This window comes from Crocuta crocuta, unplaced genomic scaffold (genome assembly GCF_008692635.1).
Source record: "Crocuta crocuta isolate KB4526 unplaced genomic scaffold, BGI_CrCroc_1.0 scaffold85, whole genome shotgun sequence".
NCBI lineage: Eukaryota > Metazoa > Chordata > Mammalia > Carnivora > Hyaenidae > Crocuta > Crocuta crocuta.
This window is the reverse complement of record NW_027530620.1, coordinates 4,427,962-4,448,541: the sequence shown is the minus strand read 5'-3', so window position 1 is coordinate 4,448,541 and position 20,580 is coordinate 4,427,962. Positions and strand designations below refer to the sequence as shown.

The following is a 20,580-nucleotide window of genomic DNA, read 5'->3' as shown; positions in this document are numbered from 1 at the left end:
TCATAAAAAAAAAATGGTAATGTAGAACAGGGTTTTTATGACCTTGGCACTATTAACATTTTTGTCTGGATAATTCTTTGTTGTCAGGGGCTCTCCTGTACAGTGCAGAATGTTTATCCACATCCCTGGCCTCTCTACTCACTAAATATCAGTAATACTCCTGCAGTTATGATAACTTAAAATGCTCCCAGACATTGCCAAATGTCCCAATGGGGGCAGAATCGTCCTTTATTGAGAACCACTGCTCTAGAGTTTTGGTTAAACTCATGTTAGATATTATTTATTTTTTTTAATGTTTTTAATTAATTAATTTATTTTGAGAGAGAGAAAGAGCATGCACTAATAGGGGAGGGACAAAAAGAGGTAGGGAGAGAATCCCAAACAGGCTCCATGCTCAGTGCGGGACCCCACGTTGAGGCTTGACCTCACAACTTTGAGATCATGACCTGAGTTGAAATCAAGAGTTGGATACTTAACTGACTGAGCCTCCCAGGTGCCCCACATATTATTTCATTCAGCAAATAGTTACTAAGTGTTTACTGTATGTAATTCAGGTTCTTGGAAGTGAAAGTAGACATCTTGATTTAAGCATACAGTTACAAAATACATTTTGAGTTTTGTATTTTGACATTCATATAGCAAAAATTTGTATTCCATCATTAAAAAGTATGGTTAGGAAAAAAAAAGTATGGTTAGGTTAATATTTATGACAGGGAAATATAGCCATAAAATATTAAGTTGAAAAAGCAGACTACTAAATATACAGTGACACACTTATTTAAAAGAATCCATTTACCAAGTACAGTTCTACATAGACAATAGTCTAGATGGATAGACACTGAAACTGTTAATTTTGGTTCTCTCCATGTGGTGGAATTCTGTAGGCTCCTGTTTTTCTCTGAAATTTTTAATGTGTTTTCTTAGTTTTCTACATTGAATATATGAGATTAACTAGTGGAGGTAGTGGTTGAGTTAGACTGAAAGATATACTTGGAAAAGTGTTTCAGAAGGAATGAGTAGTATAGATGGTATAGCAGAGATGTAGAAAAGTTAAACTAATTGCTTTTTTTCTTAAAGGTTTGAGATTGAAATTGAACCTATTTTTGCAAGTTTGGCTTTATATGATGTCAAGGAAAAGAAAAAGGTAAGATTATATGATTTAAACATAGTCACAATCCTGGGTTTCAGAAACTTGTTTTCAAGTTGTTTTATAAGATGAATAAGTAACAATTTTTTTAGAATTGTTAAAACATGGATCATTTATTTATTTATTTATTTATTTATTTATATTTTATTTTTTAAAGTTTATTTATTGAGAGAGAGAGAAAATGAGCGGGCAGGGCAGAGGGAAAGGGAGAGAGAGAGATTTCCAAGCATGCTCCGCGCTGACAGCAGAGGGCCCGACTTGGGGCCTGAACTCATGAACTCTGAAATCATGATCTGAGCTAAAATCAAGAGTCAGATGCTTAACTTACTATCCACACAGGTGCCCCTAAACGTGGATCTTTTGAAAAGAAAATAGAAATTTAATTTATTAAGACTTGTTAAGCATATTTTCTTACTATAAAATAGTTTTTTGATACCTAGTTTTTATTTAATGGAAAGAGTTCCAAAAGCACATAGTGGAGGCAACTTTATTTAAAATTAAGAAAAAGTTAATACATGAAAAGCATTTTAGGCAAATGATGTACACAGGATTAGAATCATTACAAAGTTCTGTTGAGCAATTTAAAAATTCACAGTAGCTGAAAAGATCATTTATATATGCTTGAAATCTTTTATCTTAAATACTGCTTTAGTTTTACCATTCTATCTTTATTACACTTAGTCTTTCAGATGGCTATCTTATGCACCATTTTTTAAAATAATGTTTATTTATTTTTGAGAGAGAGAGAAAGATGGCACGAGTGGGGGAGGAGCAGAGAGAATGGGACTCAGAATCCAAAGCAGACTGCGCTCTCAGTGCAAAGCCAGACATGGGGCTTGAACCCATGAACTGTGAGATGATGACCTGAGCCAAAGTTGGATGCTCAAGTGACTGAGCCACCCAGGAGCCATTCATATAGAATTTCTTAACTTAATATTCTAAGCTTGATATATGGTAGAAACTACTTTCAGTGACTTACACTGTCAATATAATATAGATCTCTGTTGTGGAACTGCTCCAGCAACTTGTATTTGCTAAATCAAATCTGCTAAAATATTTATTTAATTCTTTTAATTCTCAATTTGAGGTAATCTCAATAATTTCTTTGTGTACTTTATTACAGGTTACATTTCTAATCAAAAGAGCTTGGGATAGAATTTTTTAGAATATATTTCTTGTATATTTCTCAGATAGTTTTGTATATTTCTTTTTGTTTTGATTTAGACATGTAAAGATTGGTCGGTAAAATATATGATAAACTGTATGTTAGTGTAATGTTGTAATATCTGTAATATTTTAAGACTAAGTATGCTTGATTTTTGTAAAATGTACAGATTTTAAAATTTAGTATATGAGTTTTTTTTTTTTGTTTTAGATTTCAGAAAACTTTTATTTTGACCTTAATTCTGAGCAGATGAAAGGATTATTACGTCCACATGTACCACCTGCTGCCATTACCACTTTGGCAAGATCAGCTATTTTTTCTATTACTTATCCTTCCCAAGATGTTTTTCTTGTAATAAAGGTAAGAGCAATGTTAAATAAATTAGTTATTTGTGTAGTGTCTGTATATTTGTCTCCCAATTAATATCAAGGTTTTCAAGGGCAAGGATTTTATCTTATTTTTTTGTCTTAAAACTTCTTAACACAATATTGCATGTAAACTGTAGGTGCTACCTAAGTTGTTTCTTCGAGTGGGAGCTCTGTTAGGGTTCTCCAGAGAAATAGATCAGTAGCGTGGAGATACACACGCACACACAAGAGATTGCTTGATTTTAAGGAATGGGCTTGTGCTATTGTGGAGGCTGGCAAATTTGAAATGTGTAGGGGAGACTGGCAGGCTGGAATTCAGGTAAGTCTGAATTCGGTGGCAGACTGGAGACTCAGGCAGGGTTTCTGTGTTGCAGTCTTGAAAATTACTTCTTTGGGAAACTGCCGTCTTTGGTCTTAAGGCCTTTATCTGATTGATGAGGCTCACCCACATTTTGGAGAGGGTAGTTGGCCTTACTCTACTGATTTAAATGCTGATCACCTCTAAAAAATACCTTTACAGCAACATCTAAATTGGTTTGATCAAATAACTGGGTATTTATAGCCTAGCCAAGTTGGTATATAAAATTGAGTATCATAGGAGCCTTACTATGATGTTATCACTCAGTTTCTAAATTATATAAATACTAATATCTAAATTATTGAGGTCATGGAGCATTATGATTTGAGTGTTATCCAATTAAGAATAAGGATTATAGACAGGGAAAAATTAAAAAAGAGGCAAACCATAAAACACTTAACTTTAGAGGACATACTAAGGGTTGCTGGAGGGGAGTTGGGCTGAGGAATGGGTTACATGGGTGATGGGTATTAGGGAGGGCACTTATGTGATAAGCATTGGGTGTTATATGTAAGTGATAAGTCTCTAAATTCTATTCCTGAAACTAATATTACCCTATGTATTAAGTGACTGACATTTAAATAAAAAACTTGAAATAAACAAAATAAGATAAAACAGAAACTGAGTAAGGATTACAAATTCTAAAATCTGAATATTATGAAGCTGCTTAGGTTGGGATAAGTTGAGGAATAATTTACTATAACTTGACCTTGATTTGGAAGAAGCTTAAAATATATTCCTTAATCATTTTATCTTTATTTATATAAAATTATCATAAAAGGTAATGAATTTTACTGTAAGGTTATAGAGTGGATTGTCATGAAATGAATCCTGTTTACCCACAGGAATAATGTCCTAATTTGTCGACACATTCCCATTGAATTCAGCTTAAAATAGCTCTTAGCTACAATGAATGCTACAAACACAGATTTAGCAGGAGTGGTCTTCAGAAACTCAGTAAAGTTCTAGATATTAATTCAATTGAGAAATAGTGTATATACAAGTACCTTTACATGGGAAAATAGTATGTTTTCATAAAAGTAGAACATATTTAAGGAAACGAGATGGAAAGATAACAGCTGATGGTTCCAATATTCACTGCTTGAAAATGAGATTATATAATGACAAGATTTGGTTGACAGTGAACAGTTTAGATGGGATTAAGGATAAGAAACATTGTAAATGTTCATTATAAGTAAATAGGGAGATAAATTATGGTAAAGTCATATGATGGGATACTATGTCAAATAAAAACACCATTTGGAAGAATTTTTAATGACATAAAAACGTATGTGTGATATAATATTTAGTGAAAAATAAGTCTGGCACAAAACTGTATGGTATGATCTCAGTTGTATAGAGTATATATGTATACAGATATATGCATATACATAGAACATGACTTTCCTGTTATTTCAAAACAAATGAACAAGTTAAAATATTATTAAAAATTTAAAGGAAATGTATTCAGGAGGTTTTGTTACATTACTTGTGGTCCAGCAGGATGTTTTTGTTTCTTGAGAGGAGGAATGCCATTGATCTGTGTATTGATGAGCTACTGCTATACAAGAAAAGAAGGAGAAAATCCCAGTGGCATGTGACAACAAGCGTTTGTTTAGGTCATGCATCTGAGTTGTCTGGTGGTCAGTTGATCTTGGCTGTACTCTCCCTGAGGTGCTGTGTTCCTGAGACTGATTTTTGGTTCATTGGGGGTTATTTGATTCAGCTGGAGCTGTACTTCTTTGTATGTCTCTTTTCTAGCAGGCTAACTTGGCTTATTGTCCTGGTAATTGCAGATGTGCCAAAGAGCAGACCCCCTGCACAGGCACTTTTCAAGCCATTGGTTGCATCACACCAGCTAACGTTGGGTTGGCCAAGACAATCATATGACAGAACACAAAATCAAGGAGTTNGGTAAAGGAAAGGTGAAGAATTGGAGCTATTAAGTGCAGTCTATCTTTGTCTGAGATACAGGAATTCTCAGCCAGGATTATGATTTGCTTGCTCATTTTTGTGTCCTGTTTATTAGTATACTTTCTGGTAGATATGTGAAGGGATAATGTTATGTTTGGATTATTGTTTATGGAAGACTGACATTTTTGAGAACAGAAACAAAGCTCTTTGAAAGAAACCCACAAATAAAGAGAAACGTGGGTTACAATAAGGTGATGAACAAAATAAGTTTAATTTAATAAAATTTTTATTGAGGTGTGACATAATAATAGAAAAGATGTAAAAGTCATAAATACATGGTTTAACGAATTATCCCCAAATAAATACATTATGTTACCACCCACCCAGATTAAGAAACAAAATGTTACTAGAATCCCAGAAACTGTCCGTGTACCATTCACTGATCCTTTGTTTTTTTCTCCCCAGTTTTTTTCTTGTTTTTGAACACTATGTTAATAGGATCCAACATTATATATATTTTGTGACTTGCTACATGATTGTATGATTAATCTATACTGCTGTATGCAGCAGCTTTAAAATTCATTTACATTGCTGGGGCTCCTGAGTGGCTCAGTTGGTTAAGCGTCCGACTTCGGTTCAGGTAATGATCTCGAAGTTCACAGGTTTGAGCCCCATGTCGGGCACTCTGCTGACATCTCAGAGCCTGGAGCCTGCTTCAGATTCTGTGTCTCCCTCTCTCTCTGTGTCTCTCCCCTGCTTATGCTCATGCTCTGTCTCTGCCTTTCTCTCTTTCAGAAATAAACAAACATTAAAAATAAAAAATTCATTTACATTGCTTTTTAGTATTATATGAATATGTCATAATTCATTTTACTGATGATAGACATTTTGGTTAATTTAATTTTGTGGGTTTTATCAGTAATTCTGTAAATATTTGCATTCCATGAGGATAGACATATGTATACATTTGTATTTAGTTTATTCTTGAAAGTAGAATTGCTAAGTCACAGAGTTTTTGCATCTCAGCTTTGGTAGATGCTATCAAATAAAGGCTTTCAGTCTCTGTGACAGTTGCATTCCCACCAGCAGTAAATAAGAGTTCCAGAAGTCATACTTGATATTTATCAGTTTTTTAGAAAATTGAGATATAAAATATGTATAATGAGATCTTTACAAATCTGGAGTAAACAGCTTGATGAATTCTTCCATGTGTATTTGTCTGTGTAACCACTCCTGAGCTTGTCATAGAATATTTCCATTACTTTATTACTCTGGAAGGTTCTTGTGTTTCTGTTTCTAGTGACTACCCCTGCCCTTCCAGAGAACTAGTATTCCAACTTCTGTCACCATTGTTATCTTTTCTTCTTCTTGAGGTTCAGATGAAAGGAATCATAACAATGAGTCTTTTGTGCCTGACTTCTTTCATTCAGTATAATGTCTGTGAGAGTCCTCCATAGGAAAGTCACCTAGGTGCTCCTAGAGCCTTTTTTGGTTCCACTGATCTATTTGTCTTTTCTTGGCACTAGTACTACACCTTTTTAATTATTGTAGCTTTATAATGAATAGTGTATTTTTTTCCAACTTGACTTTTTACATTTTGTGTAAATTTTTGCTTGCCAGTCTCTCCAGCCCCTCAGTATAGGCATATTCTCTTTCTCTCAAGAAAGAACTTGCTGAGATGATGACTGGCCTTGCATTAAATATGTAGATCAATTTGAGAAAGCTGACATCTTTAAATTATTGAGTTTTCCGATCAATGGACATGGTATATCCCTTCATGTTTTTATGTCTTTTCCTCTCATATATTTGGGGTGATTTGATATTTCCAGAACAAATTATGCTTGCAAACCAAGGTTTTACTGTATTTGTTTTGTTGTTGAGTTGTAAGACTTTAAAAACAAATTATTCTGGATATTAACTCCTTATTAGGTACATTATTTGTATATATTTTTTAATTTGTTGCCTTTTCACCCTGCTAGTTGTGTCTGTGATGCACGAAAGTTTTAAGTTTTAATGTCCAATTTCTGTATTTTTGCTTTTGTTGCCTGTGTTTTTCTATGTCAAATCCAAGAAAACATTGCCAAATCCAGTGTCATGAAGATTTTTTTTTCTGTTAAGAATTATATAATTTTAGGGGCGCCTGAATGGCTCAGTCGGTTAAGCGACCAACTTCGGCTCAGGTCATGATCTCATGGTTCGTGGGTTCGAGCCCCGCGTCGGGCTCTGTGCTGACAGCAAGCTCAGAGCCTGGAGTCTGCTTCACATTCTGTGTCTCCCTCTCTCTCTGACCCTCCCCTGCTCACACTCTCTCTCTCTCTCTCTCTCTCTCTCTCAGAAATAAATAAAACATTAAAAAAAAAAGAATTATATAATTTTAGGTCTATATTTAGGGTGTTGATCCATTTTGTGTTAATGATTGTATATGATAGAGGGTAAGGACTTAACTTTATTATTTGCATTTGTATATGTGGTTAAAATTTTTTTTTAATGTTTAGTAATGTTTAGTTTTGATAGAAAGACAGTCAGAGCACAAGCTGGGGAGGGGCAGAGAGAGAGGGAGACACAGAATCTGAAGCAGGCTCCAGGCTCCGAGCTGTCAGAACGGAGCCCAACGAGGGGCTTGAACTCATGAGCCATGAAATTATAACCTGAGCCGAAGTCAGATGCTTAACCAACTGAGCTACCCCGGTGCCCTGGGGATATATGGTTTTTTAAACACCATTTATTCTTTTGCATTTGGATATATGGTTTTTTAAACACCATTTGTTGAAAAGATTGCCCTTTCCCCATTGAAAGGTGTTGGCAGTCTTGTTAAAATTCATTTAGCCAGGGGCTCCTGGGTGACTCATGGTTAAACATTCAACTCTTGATTTCACTTCAGGTGACTGAGCCCCCGCTTTGGGCTCCACACTGAGCATGGACCTGCTTAAGATTCTCTCTCTCCCACTTCCTTGGCCCCTACCCTATGCATGCTGCCTCTCTCTCTCAATAACTAAATAAATGTTCAAAAAATATTATTTAACCATATATATGAGGGTTTATTTTTGGACTGTATTCTGTTCCATTCATCTATATGTATGTCTTTGTGCTAGTATCAGGTTTTTTTTTTTTTTTAATTACTGTAGCTTTGTATTGTTTTGAAGTCTAGAAGTATGAGACTTACAACTTAGTTCCTTTTTTAAAGGTTTGTTTTGATTGTTCGGGGTTCTTTGAAATTTCACATGAATGTTAGGATGAATTTTACTGTGTTTACAAACAAAAATCTTTGGGATTTTGATAGGCATTGCATTAAATCTATAGATTGCTTTGCGTAGAATTGACATCTTAATGTTAATTAAATCTCTTCCAATTCATGAACATGGGGTATCTTTCCATTTATTTGTGTGTTCTTTAATTTCTTTTACCAATGACCCATGGTTATCAGATTACAGATCATTCACCCTTTTGGTTAAGTTAATTTCTCAGTATATGTTTCCTTGCTATCTGAAAGAAGAGGGCTTTGATGAAACTTTTGTAAGCTGAAATTTTATAAAGTGATAAAGCAATTACCATTAACTTATATGGAAAATTTTTGAGTGTTCTTAGACCCCAAAAATAACCTCTTTCAGTCTTTCATGATACCTTTGGACATATCTTGCCAACAGATGCACAGAGTAAATTGAGATAGCTCAAAGATGCTCAGAACTCTGGTGGTTTGATGCTGAGATGCTAAGTGTAATTCCCAGGGAAGGAGTTTGGCTATGCCACTCTTGTTGCTCAGGGTGTGTGCTGCCTGTATAGCTGGCAACGGCAAAGCAAATGCTGAATGTTATTTTTACTTTCCCCTTTTTTTTGTAAAAGTGAAAATCATCTTCAGATTTCTTTCAGGTAGCAAAAACAGGTACTAATGTAGGTCTTTTGTAAAATCAGAGTGGCATAATGTGAGCTTTCCAAAAGTGGGGAATACCATGGGGCGCCTGGGTGGCTTAGTCGGTTAAGCGTCCGACTTTCGCTTAGGTCATGATCTCGCGGTTCGTGGGTTCGAGCCCCACGTCGGGCTCTGTGCTGACTGCCAGCTCAGAGCCTGGAGCCTGTTTCAGTCTGTGACTCCCTCTCTCTCTGACCCTCCCCTGCTCACGCTGTCTCTCTCTCTCTCTCCCCTAGAAATAAAAAAAAAAAAAAAAAAAGTGGGGAATACCTTTATTTTTTTCTTTCTGATATTGTAAGTGAAATTGTTTTCTTAATTTTTTTATCAAATTATTTATTATTAGTGTATAAAAATACAATAGATTTTTGAATGTTGATTTTGTATCCTGCAGCTCTGCTGAATTATTTATTAGTTTTAACCATGGGGGGTGTGTGTGTCTGTGTGTGTGTACTAAACAGGTTTTCTGAACAAAAGAACATGTCTGCAAATAGATAATTTACTTTTGCCTTTCAAATTTGGACTCTTTTTTTTTTTTTGCTTTTTTTGCTTGCCTTATTGCTTTAGCTCAGACTTCTAGTCCTTTTTTGAATACAATTGGTAAAAGTGAGCATCCTTATCTTGTTCCTCATGTTAGAGGAAAACTTTCAGTCTTTCACCATTGAATATGATGTTAGCTGCGGTGTTTTCATATATGGTCTTTATTATGTTGAGGTAGGTTTCTTGTATTCTTAGTTTGGTGAATGTTCCTCGCATGGAAGTGTATTGAATTTTGCCCAGTTATTTTTGTGTATCAATTGAGATGATTGTGGTTTTTCTTCCATTATTCTGTTAATGTGGTGTATTGCGTTAATTTTTTTAATGTTAAACCATCCTTGCATACCAGTCTGGTTTTTTTTCAAGCTTAATTAGTCTTTACTTTTTTATTCTTTGACAGTTAGAAAAAGTCCTACAACAAGGTGACATTGGAGAATGTGCAGAACCATATATGATTTTTAAAGAAGCAGATGCCACAAAGGTAGAGTATCATGCCTCTCATTTTCCCCACCTGTATAGTCATATAGTCCCTCCAAATTCTCCCCCAATCTCTGAACCCAACACTAAACAACTTCTCATTTCCCAAATTATTATTTAGGAGAATTATGAAGCATATTAAAGAATTTCACTACTAATGCATTATGTTCTACTGGCCTACCTGCTTAATTTCTTTATTTCTTTCTTTTGTCACTTAGCTTTTGTCATATACTGTGTCATTCTATAAAATCTTCCTTACCCCCAAACTAGGTGGCTCCTTGCATTTTTTCCCTTGGAGAGAGCTAAGTTAATTTCATTTAATTCCTAAGTAATTAAATTTTTCAAAACTAGTGATTTTTTGTAAAATAGAGATAATGATAGTAAAAGTTTTTTAAAAGTTTATTTATTTATTTTGAGAGAGAGAGAAAGCACTTGCACATGAGTAGGGGAGGAGTAGAGAGAGAGAGGGAGAGAGACAGAATCCCAAGCAGGTTCTGAGCTGTCAGCCTAGAACCTGATGTAGGGCTCAATCCTATGAACTGTGGGATCATGACCTGAGCTGAAATCAAGAGTCAGAAGCTTAACCAAATGAGCCACCCAGGTACCCCATATAGTACATTTTTTTATAGTAAGATAGAAGTACTCTGGGGCTCTAACTGCTGATAATTAAGGAATGCTGCAGATAATTAAGGAATATGGTATAAACAGAAAATACTATCTCTGTTTTGCCATCAGATGACAGATTTCTAGAATTTGGTTACACATAAAAAGCAAAAGCAATGATATAAAGTTGGTACCAAATTTCAGATACCCTGAGATAGCTATAAGAAAAACAGATGATCTTAGATCTTTGAACACATGATTTAATAGTTGAAACAGCCAGGAGAGTATCCTTGAGGAATACTCTTAGTTACCAAAGTCTAGAATATATTTTGCTTTGTATTTTTGTGAAATTCAGAACAATAACTAAGCTTTTTCTGATAATATAGGCAGACCTGAGTACATGATACTCTTTTCTGATCCCTGGCTAGCTGGTTGAGATTAAGGTTAAAGTATTCTATAACTTTTCCCACGTTGTCATTTTTTAAATTAAATTTGCTGTTGTATGGAGTTCATAATAGCAGTTTATCACATTTATGTAAGCTGATAGAATCAAGTATACTTGATATCTAGACTTTTAAAGCAATAACCTATTTTAGAGGTATAATATAGAGCAGTAAACAGTGCTAACATTTAGTTATCCTTCTATCTTTTCTCAGGCCTGACTCTCAAGATAGGACTCTATCATTAGAGTATACCTTGACAGCATTTTATTTGGAAAGAGTATGTAAGATATTTGGTGTAGGTTTTTACTCTTGGACCATTAGTTGGCTATGGCAGGCCACCTTAGTGTTTGCTTTATGGATAGCCTAAAAGTTGGGCAGCTTCAGAATATCTTCCATATGGGCACATACTATTTGTTTTTTTTTGTTTTTTTTTTTAATTTTTTTTTATGTTTTATTTATTTCTAAGAGAGAGAGAGAGAGAGCGTGAGCAGGGGAGGGTCAGAGAGAGAGGGAGTCACAGACTGAAACAGGCTCCAGGCTCCGAGCTGGCAGTCAGCACAGAGCCCGACGCGGGGCTCGAACCCATGAACCGCGAGATCATGACCTAAGTGAAAGTCGGACGCTTAACAAACTAAGCCACCCAGGCGCCCCTGGGCACATACTATTTGGACCATCAGTCTGTTTCTAGGATTTAGTCTTTTTCTAATACTTTCTTTGCTGTTTTTATTACAATTCTGGTTTTATACATTATTAGCCTATTTGTGCCCCCACTCCCACCTTACCTCACTCCTCTTGCCATAAGTTAAGGATTATTTCAAAATGGCTCCACTGCTTCTATCTTTTTCAGAGTAATAAAATTTAATAAGTTTAACCTAGAATATTTTGTAGTTAGCAGTTGCTGACTTGAACATGTTAATGTTTCTTTTCATAAAATAGTACTTGTGATACGTAAACATTTGACACTTGCTCTACTTTCTTTCCTATCAAAATGAGATAATCACGAAAATAACTTTGTAAGACTTACTCCACACAAACATTTATAGAATGGGTTAAAATTATTCAGTGGTTAAGATAATACAGTGTTAATTGATCTATGAAAGATATAGATTATTCTTCTATCTTTGTTGAGAATTGAGAATTCTTAAACTGTCTTTTTATATATTATGTAGTAGGTTTTAATTCATCTCTTTCGAGCATAATCATATAATGTATAAAGTTTTGTTTTGCAGAATAAGGAAAAATTGGAGAAGCTGAAAAGTCAAGCTGATCAATTTTGTCAAAGACTTGGGAAATATCGCATGCCTTTTGCTTGGACTGCAATCCATTTAATGAATATTGTTAGCAGTGCGGGGAGTTTGGAAAGAGATTCTACAGAGGTAGAAATAAGCACTGGAGGTAAGAATGTCTTATATAAATTACTACTAAATGTATGATTTTTCTTTTTTCTATACAGACTTGTTTTATTTATAAACATTACAACATTGTGAGGAATAAAAGGGTTTTCTTTTTCCCCCATAGCTTTATTGAGATGCAATTCATATGCTATACAATTCACCCATTTAAAGTGTATAATTTGGGGTGCCTGGGTGGCTTAGTCGGTTAAGCGTCTGACTTTCGCTTAGGTCATGATCTCGCGGTTCGTGGGTTTGAGCCCTGCGTCGGGCTCTGTGCTGACTGCCAGCTCAGAGCCTGGAGCCTGTTTCAGTCTGTGACTCCCTCTCTCTCTGACCCTCCCCTGCTCACGCTGTCTCTCTCTCTCCTAGAAATAAATAAAACATTTAAAAAAAAATAAAGTGTATAATTTATTGGTTTTTTTTTTGATATATTCACAAGGTTCTGCAACCATCACCACAATCTAATTTTGAAAGACTTTTGTATTCATTAGTAACTCTCCATTGTTCCCCCAATCCGCGAACCCAATCCTAAACAACCTCTGATCTCCTTATAAAGTCTGTATGGATTTGCCTATCCTGGACATTTCATATCAGCAAAATTATATAATATACAGTCTTTTATGACTAACTTCTTTCCCTTACCATAATGTTTTATTTTTTTATTATTTATTTATTTATTTATTTATTTATTTATTTTTTGAGAGGGGTAGAGAGTCAGAGCACGAGCAGGGGAGGAGTAAAGAGAAGGAGGTACAGAATGCAAAGCATGCTCCAGCCTCTGAGCTGTCAACACAGAACCCGAAAAGAGGCTCCAACCCATGACCCGAGCTGAAGTTGGACACTTAACCGACTGAGCCACCCAGGCGCCCCTCATTTAGCATGTTTTAAAAGTTCATCCATGTTGTAGCACGTATCACTATTTAATTTCTTTTTATTGCCAATTAATAGTCTGTTGTGGATATACCACATTTTATTTATCCACTCATCAGTCGATGGACGTTTGAGTTTAAACTTTTTGTTTAATATGAATAATGCTGCAGTTAATGTTCAGGAACAAGCTTTTGTATGAGTCTATCTTTTCATTTCTTTTGGATATACTAGAAATTGTTGGATCATATGATAATTCTATATTTCACCTTTTGAAGAACTACCAGGTTGTTTTCCAGTGTTGCTGCACCATTTAAAATTCTCCTAGCAGTGCGTGAAATTTCTCTATATCTTTGCCAACACTTTTATTATTTTGCCCTTTCATTACATCCATTCTAGTGTAGGGAAAGAGTTTTGTCATTGTGGTTGAGGATTTGTCTTTCCTTGCTATTTAATGATCTTGAGTATAATTTTATGTGCACTGGTTATTTATATATTTTCTTTGGAGAAATATGTAGTCATGTCTTCTGTCCAGTTTTTAAATGTCTTTGTTTCTGTATTATTATTTTGTGGATTCTGATTTTTATGTGTCTTTTTAATATTCTATTTTTTTAAGTTTATTAAAAAAATTTTTTTTAGCATTCATTTATTTTTGAGAGAGAGAGAGACAGAGTGCGAGCAGGGAAGAGGCAGAGAGAGAAGGAGACACAGAATCTGAAGCAGGCTTCAGGCTCTGAGCTGTCAGCATAGAGCCTGACATGGGGCTAGCACCCACAAACCATGAGATAATGACCTGAGCCCAAGTTGGATGCTCAACCGACTAAGCCACCCAGGTTTCCCTTAGTTTATTTATTTTGAGAAAGGGGGAGGGAGGGAGCGCACACATGCGCAAGCTGGGAGAGAGAAAGACAGAGAGAGACAGAGAGAGACAGAGAGAGAGAGGAGAGGGAGTGCATGCATGCACAAGCCAGGGAGGGGCAGAGAGAGAAGGGGAGAGAGAATCCCAAGCAGGACTTGTACTGTCAGTGGAGAGCCCATGAGGGGCTTGAACTTATGAACGGTGAGATCATGGCCTGAGCCAAAATCAGGAATTGGGTGCATAAGCGACTGAGCCACCCAGGTACCCTCCTTTTTTATATTCTTGTTTTGAGTTCTAAGAGTTCTTTATTCTAGATACAAATCTTTTAGCTAATAAAGGATTTGCAAATATTTTCTCCCAATCTATGAGGTTTTTTTTTTTTTTAGCCTTTTGATGGTGGTGTTTGTAGCAAAGAAGTTTTAAATTCATTTTCTTTGTTCTGTTGTTGCTTGTGCTTTTGGAGTCATATCTAAGAAAGCAATACCTAACCCAAGATCAGAAAGATCTATTTGTATGTTTTTGTCTAAGAGTTTTATAGGTATATGTCTTACATTTAGTTATAATCCATTTTGATTACTTTTTTTTTTACATGGTGAGAGGTAGGGGTCCAACACTGTTCTTTTAATGTTGCTTTTGAGTTGTCCCAACACCCATTCGCTAGGAAGACTGTTCTTTCTCCAGCAAGTGGTCTTGTCATTCTTGTTGAAAATTGGTTCACAGGGTGCCTGGATGGCTCAGTTGGTTAAGCATCTGACTTCAGCTCCGGTCATGACCTCACAGTTTGTGAGATCAAGCCCATTGTAGGGCTCTGTGCTGACAGCTCAGATCCTGGAGCCTGCTTTGGATTCTTTTTCCCTCTCTGTCTGCCCCTCTCCTGCTTGCACTTTGTCTCTGTCTCTTTTAAAATTAAATACTTAAAAAAAAAAAGAAAATTGGTTCATGATAGATGTATGGGTTTAATTCTGTACTCATAATTCTATTCCATTGATTTATATGTCTAAGCCTGTGGTAATACTGTTCTGTCTTTATTATTTTGGCTTTGCTGTAAATTTTGAAATTGGGAAGAGTGGTACTTCAACTCTTGAACTTTATTATCTTACTTAATTTTTTTATGCTTATTTTGGGTCCTTGTAGTTTATTTCTTATTTTGTTTTATTAAAAATTTTTTTAATGCTTATTTATTTTAGAGAGAGACACACACACACAGACAGAGCGTAAGCGGTGGAGGGACAGAGAGCAAGGGAGACACAGAATCCAAAGCAGGCTCCAGGGTCTGAGCTGTCAGCACAGAGCCTGACGCAGGGTTCGAACCCATGAATCTTGAGATCATGACCAGAGCCAAAGTTGGATGCTTAACTGACTGAGCCACCCAGACGCCCAGGCCTTTGTAGTTTAATATGAAATTTAGAATCAGCTGTCAATTTCTGCACAAAGGCAACTGGAATTTTGATAGGCATTACATTGAATCTATAAATCATTTTGGGGAGTATTACCCTCTTTTTTTTTTTTTTAAATGTTTTATTTATTTCTAGGAGAGAGAGAGAGGGACAGCGTGAGCAGGGGAGGGTCAGAGAGAGAGGGAGTCACAGACTGAAACAGCCTCCAGGCTCTGAGCTGGCAGTCAGCACAGAGCCCGATGCGGGGCTCAAACCCATGAACTGCGAGATCATGACCTAAGCAAAAGTCAGACGCTTAACCGACTAAGCCACCCAGGTGCCCCGGAGTATTACCCTCTTAACAGTATTAAATCTGCCAGGCTATGGAATGTTTTTCCATGTATTAATATCTTAACTTTTTTTTTCAATGTTTTATAGTTTTCAATATTCAAGTCTTGCCTTTTTCCTGTTAAATGTATACCCAATATTATTTTTATGATATTTTTAATGGAATTGTTTTCTTAATTTCATTTTTAGAATGTTCATTTCTTATGTATAGAATATTGACTTGAAAATTGATCTTGTACTTTGAAACAATTTTGAACATGTTTATTAATTGCAGTATTTTTGTTATTGTTTTTGGTTTTTGGATTCTTTAGGATTTTCTATATACAAGATCTTCCTCTGCAAATAACAAAAGGTTTACTGTTTCCTTTTCAAGCTGCAGGTCTTTTATTTCTTTTTCTTTTCCAACAATCTTAACTAGAACCTACTATACAATATTAAGTAGCAGTGGCAAGAGTGGATAGCCTCTTCTTGTTACTGACCTTGGGGGAAAATGCCTTCAGTCTTTTATCATCTAGTATATTTACTGTAGGTTTTTCATGGATGTAATTTAATAGATTGATGAAATTACCATCTATTCCTAACTGAGTATTTTTATCATGAAAGGATGTTAGATTTTGTCAAATGCATTTTTTGCCTTTGAGTTGACTTATATGGTTTTTGTTTTTTATTCTTTTAGTAAGGGTATATTGAATAAATTGACTGGATTTTGGAAGTTAAACTAATCTTACATTTCTGGGAGAAATACCACTTGGTCATGGTATATCATTTTTTGGTAGATGTTAGAACATGTTTCCCAGTATTTTGTTTAGTATTTTTCTTCTATGTTTGTAAGGAATTTGGGTCTGCAGTTTTACTTTCTTAAGAAATCTCTGTCTGGTTTTGGTATGAGAGCAACACTGGTCTCACAGAATGAGTTGTGAATTACCCTTTTTTTTGGAGGAAGTTTTTGAAAGGTTGGTATTTGTTTTTTGAAAAATTGGAAGAATTCAGTAGTGAAGCCACCTTGGCTCAGTCTTTTTATGATTAGTTTTTTCATTACTAATTTGATCTTTTTGCTTGTTTTAGGTCTTTTCATATTTTCTATTTCATCTTAAATCAGTTTTAGTACTGTTTTTCTTTCTAGAAATTTGTTCATTTTGAATAAATTATCTAATTTTTGACCTATTGTTAAATATTATAATTCCTTTTTTAAGAGTTGTAGTGATGTGTACTCATTCATTCCTGATATTAGTAATTTGAGTTTTCTATTTTTTAACTACCATTTAGTTAAAGTTTTTAAAATTTACTTTTTGAAGAACTCATTTTTGGTTTCATTCTTATGTTTCTAGTTTCTATTTCATTTATTGTCATTCAGCTGTTGTCTTTGAGTCCTTTCTCATGCTTGCTTTGGGTTTAGCTTTCTCTTTTTCTACTTCCTTAAAATGAAAGGTTAAGTTACTTATTTGAGAGCTTTTCTTTTTTATTTATAGTTATGTATGGCTATAAATTTTTCTGAGTGCCGCTTTAGTGATATGCTGTATGTTTTGGGATATTGTGTTTTCATTTCTACTTAAGTATTTTCTAGTTAAGTAGAAGTAACATCCTTTGACTCGCTTGTTATTCTAGAGTATGATGTTTAACATTCACATGTTTATGTATTTCCCATATTTATTTGTTATTGATTTATAATTTCACTGTTCTTAGAAAACATATTTTATATGATTTCAGTCCTTTTGAATTTAATTTACTTTGTCTTATGGCTTAATCTATCTTGGAGAACGCTCTGTGTGTGCTAGAGAAGAACATGAATTCTACTTTTGCTTGGTGACATGTACCACAGATGGCTGTTAGGTCTAGTTTGTTTATGGTTTTTAGTCTTCAGTTTTCTTGTTGATGTGCAGCACAGTTGTTCAGTTGGTTATTTATTTTTTTCCAATTGGTTTTGAATAATAGGGTTATCTTGCAAGGACTTAGAATGAAAGTTATCTTAAAATTCTGTTTCAAATTCAAGTGCTAAGGCTGAGGGACCATTAGATGGTAACTAAAATTTTCATTGTGTAAATATTTCCTAGTAAATGCATAGTTTTTCTGTAGCTTGTTTTTATAGCTTATCTTTGGTCATATGCATAATCTTTGTGTAGTAGAAACTTATTTTACACTGGAAACTTTTAAAAGGGAACCAAAAGATTTAGGTATAGTGCTTCCTTACTGATATCTCCAGAAGTGAAATTCTTTACTACAATCCATATGTTGGGTAGATAATTTTCAACTTGAATGAATTTTTTTCCTCGTGTTTTGAAAGCTGCTTTAAAACACATTTTAAATATTATGAAAAGGATAACCACACTTTTCTTTTCCCTTGGTAGAACGAAAAGGGTCTTGGTCAGAAAGGAGGAATTCTAGTATTGTTGGCAGACGATCACTCGAAAGGACAACAAGTGGAGATGATGCTTGTAACTTGACCAGCTTTCGACCTGCTACTCTCACAGTGACGAATTTTTTTAAGCAGGTATTGTTCTGTCATGTAGGAATTCTAGGGGACTATTGGTACATGGTATTATTTTGGTTTCAGTAAAATTGTAATAGTACACATGCGTGTAGTATATGTACATGCAGTAATTGTGATTTCAAGAAATTAAAAAAGCTTTTAAGAGTCAAAGGTATAAGAATAAAATAATATATCTGCTGTTGTATAATTATATTTATTTAAATGTTAACACTAATAATGCATCAGCATCAATCCTCCATGTTTATATCCTCTTTCTTAATTATAATGTTTTAACTTTTAAACATTTATGGTTTATGTATTTTCTTAGTCACTCATTGTCTGGTTGTATTTCTCTTCTCTATCCAAGTTATTTTTCAGTTGAAGCTACCACATCTATGGTATATGGAATAGGACTTTCAGGCCTTAGTAGTATATTTTTGTGCTAAAATCTAGTCAACATTATTTGTGTAGATGAATTTATAGGTTCAAGAAGTTTTTGATCAAAGCATTTTATTCTTTGCAAATATATTCTCTGTGCTTCAAATTATGAATCAAACCAATGGTTTTCAAATGCTGATCATGATCCATTAACAGTAATGGAAATTTAATAGGTAATACCCAGCTTAAAAACAAATGAACAACCTCAGGAGAATAGAAACATAATAGCACATTGTACATAATGAAGTTAAATATAGCTTCAGTGAGCTTTTTTCCTCCTACTTTTTATATGAGTGCATACATGTGTGCATGTACATCCTGCATTTTGATATAAATCGGAATAGTACTATGTATATATTTTGAAACAGATGACAGGGAAATGCTAAATATTCTTTTAGAATTCCTTCATTTGAGGTCTTCATTCTTAAAAAGAGGAGGAAATCCAGGCCTGTAACATCTTATAACTTGAAAGAGGGCAAGGATTTAGGAAAGAATATGCTATGGATTGAAAGGTAGCAGTCTCCTTGAAGCCCCTTTCACAGTTTGATATCAATAGCATTTATAGACAGCTGCTCAGTGAGATTCATATGGAGAGTAAAGCAGGTGAGAAGTGTCTAACGTGGTGGGGTCTTTTTATTATGGGCGAGTAGTACAAGAATGAGTCTAGAAAAGGCCACAGTGTTAGTTGGATGAAGTGATAGGCCAAATAAAGCTATGGACAGTAGATTTAGCTGATACAGTGACACAGCCTTGCAGCTATGACCTTTTTTTCTCTTTTTACTTCCGTAACTGCTGCATCACTACTGCACTATTTCCACAGCTTTTTCCATTTCTTCAGCCTACTTTATTATTGAACTAGTATTATAACTTTAAATCAACAAGTCATTCATCCACCCACCTACCTATTGATCCAAAAAATAGTTTTTGAATGTTTAGCATGTACTGAGTATTAATCCACCCACCTACCTATTGATTTAGCAAATGTATTTGTAGCATTCACCATGTAGTGGACATTGTGTTGGAGATTGGTAACTAGGAACTAGCACAAAGTGATTGTGAAAAATTAAAATGAAAGATTGTTGGAAATAACAGCAATGGAAAACATTTATACTTGACTTTGTTTAGTCTATTTTTAAAATTATTAGCATCTATAATTTTTATAAGTATTTTTAAATAGCTAGAATACTGTGCATCAGGCAAATGCAAATTAAGTAAAAAGCAGAGATTACAATTATAGTAAAGTAGACTTCATGGCACAAGTTTCTCTTAAACATGATACAGAAGGCAGTTCTTTTTTTAAATTGATGAGAGATTACTATCTGTGATTGGGATATAGTAATCAGGAGTGCTTCTGTATAGATTTGAAAATGTCAAGCAAAAATTATTAAAAATACATAGAAATATAAAAACAAAATTAAACCCACATTAATTTCAAGAACATGTTTTATTTGTTGATGAGTATATGAGTTGGAGTACACAGTGGTAAAATAATGCAGTGTGAAAGTGGGGGGTGTCAGCCAGGCTCATTCACATTTGGAAATTGACTGAGATCATTTGCTCTAGACTGACTTCTGGTAGGAAAACTGAAATGATTCAGGTATCTTCCACTGTGTCTCAGCTTCTCTTCTCATCCTGGCTGGCTTGGTCATGTTCTCATAGCAGTGGCAGAAGTTCAAGATGAGGCAAGCTCACTTGTGCAGATGTTTCTCACATCTCTGTATCACCTTTGCTTATTGGCCCAGGGCCACACATCGGGTTTGCTGCTATCAGCCTGTTAGCACCAGAGCCTGCTTCAGATATCTGTCCCCCTCTTTCTTCTCCTCCCTTACTTGTGCTCTCTCAGAAAGAAATATTTTTGTTTTTATTTTTTTAATTTTTCTTTTTTTAATGTTTACTTATTTTTGAGAGAGAGAGA

At 34.8% G+C, this 20,580-nt stretch overlaps 1 protein-coding gene across 2 annotated transcripts in view; it reads left to right on the top strand.

The window, feature by feature from the left end:
- DOCK7 (dedicator of cytokinesis 7) overlaps positions 1-20,580 on the top strand; it is a 212,361-nt gene that overhangs the window by 48,489 nt on the left and 143,292 nt on the right. For both annotated transcript variants that reach the window (XM_077768102.1, XM_077768100.1), the window contains exons 8-12: positions 1,078-1,144; positions 2,523-2,672; positions 9,794-9,874; positions 12,146-12,311; positions 18,106-18,248. In XM_077768102.1, the coding sequence (XP_077624228.1) occupies positions 1,078-1,144; positions 2,523-2,672; positions 9,794-9,874; positions 12,146-12,311; positions 18,106-18,248 (607 nt within the window). The remainder of the gene's footprint in view (positions 1-1,077; positions 1,145-2,522; positions 2,673-9,793; positions 9,875-12,145; positions 12,312-18,105; positions 18,249-20,580) is intronic.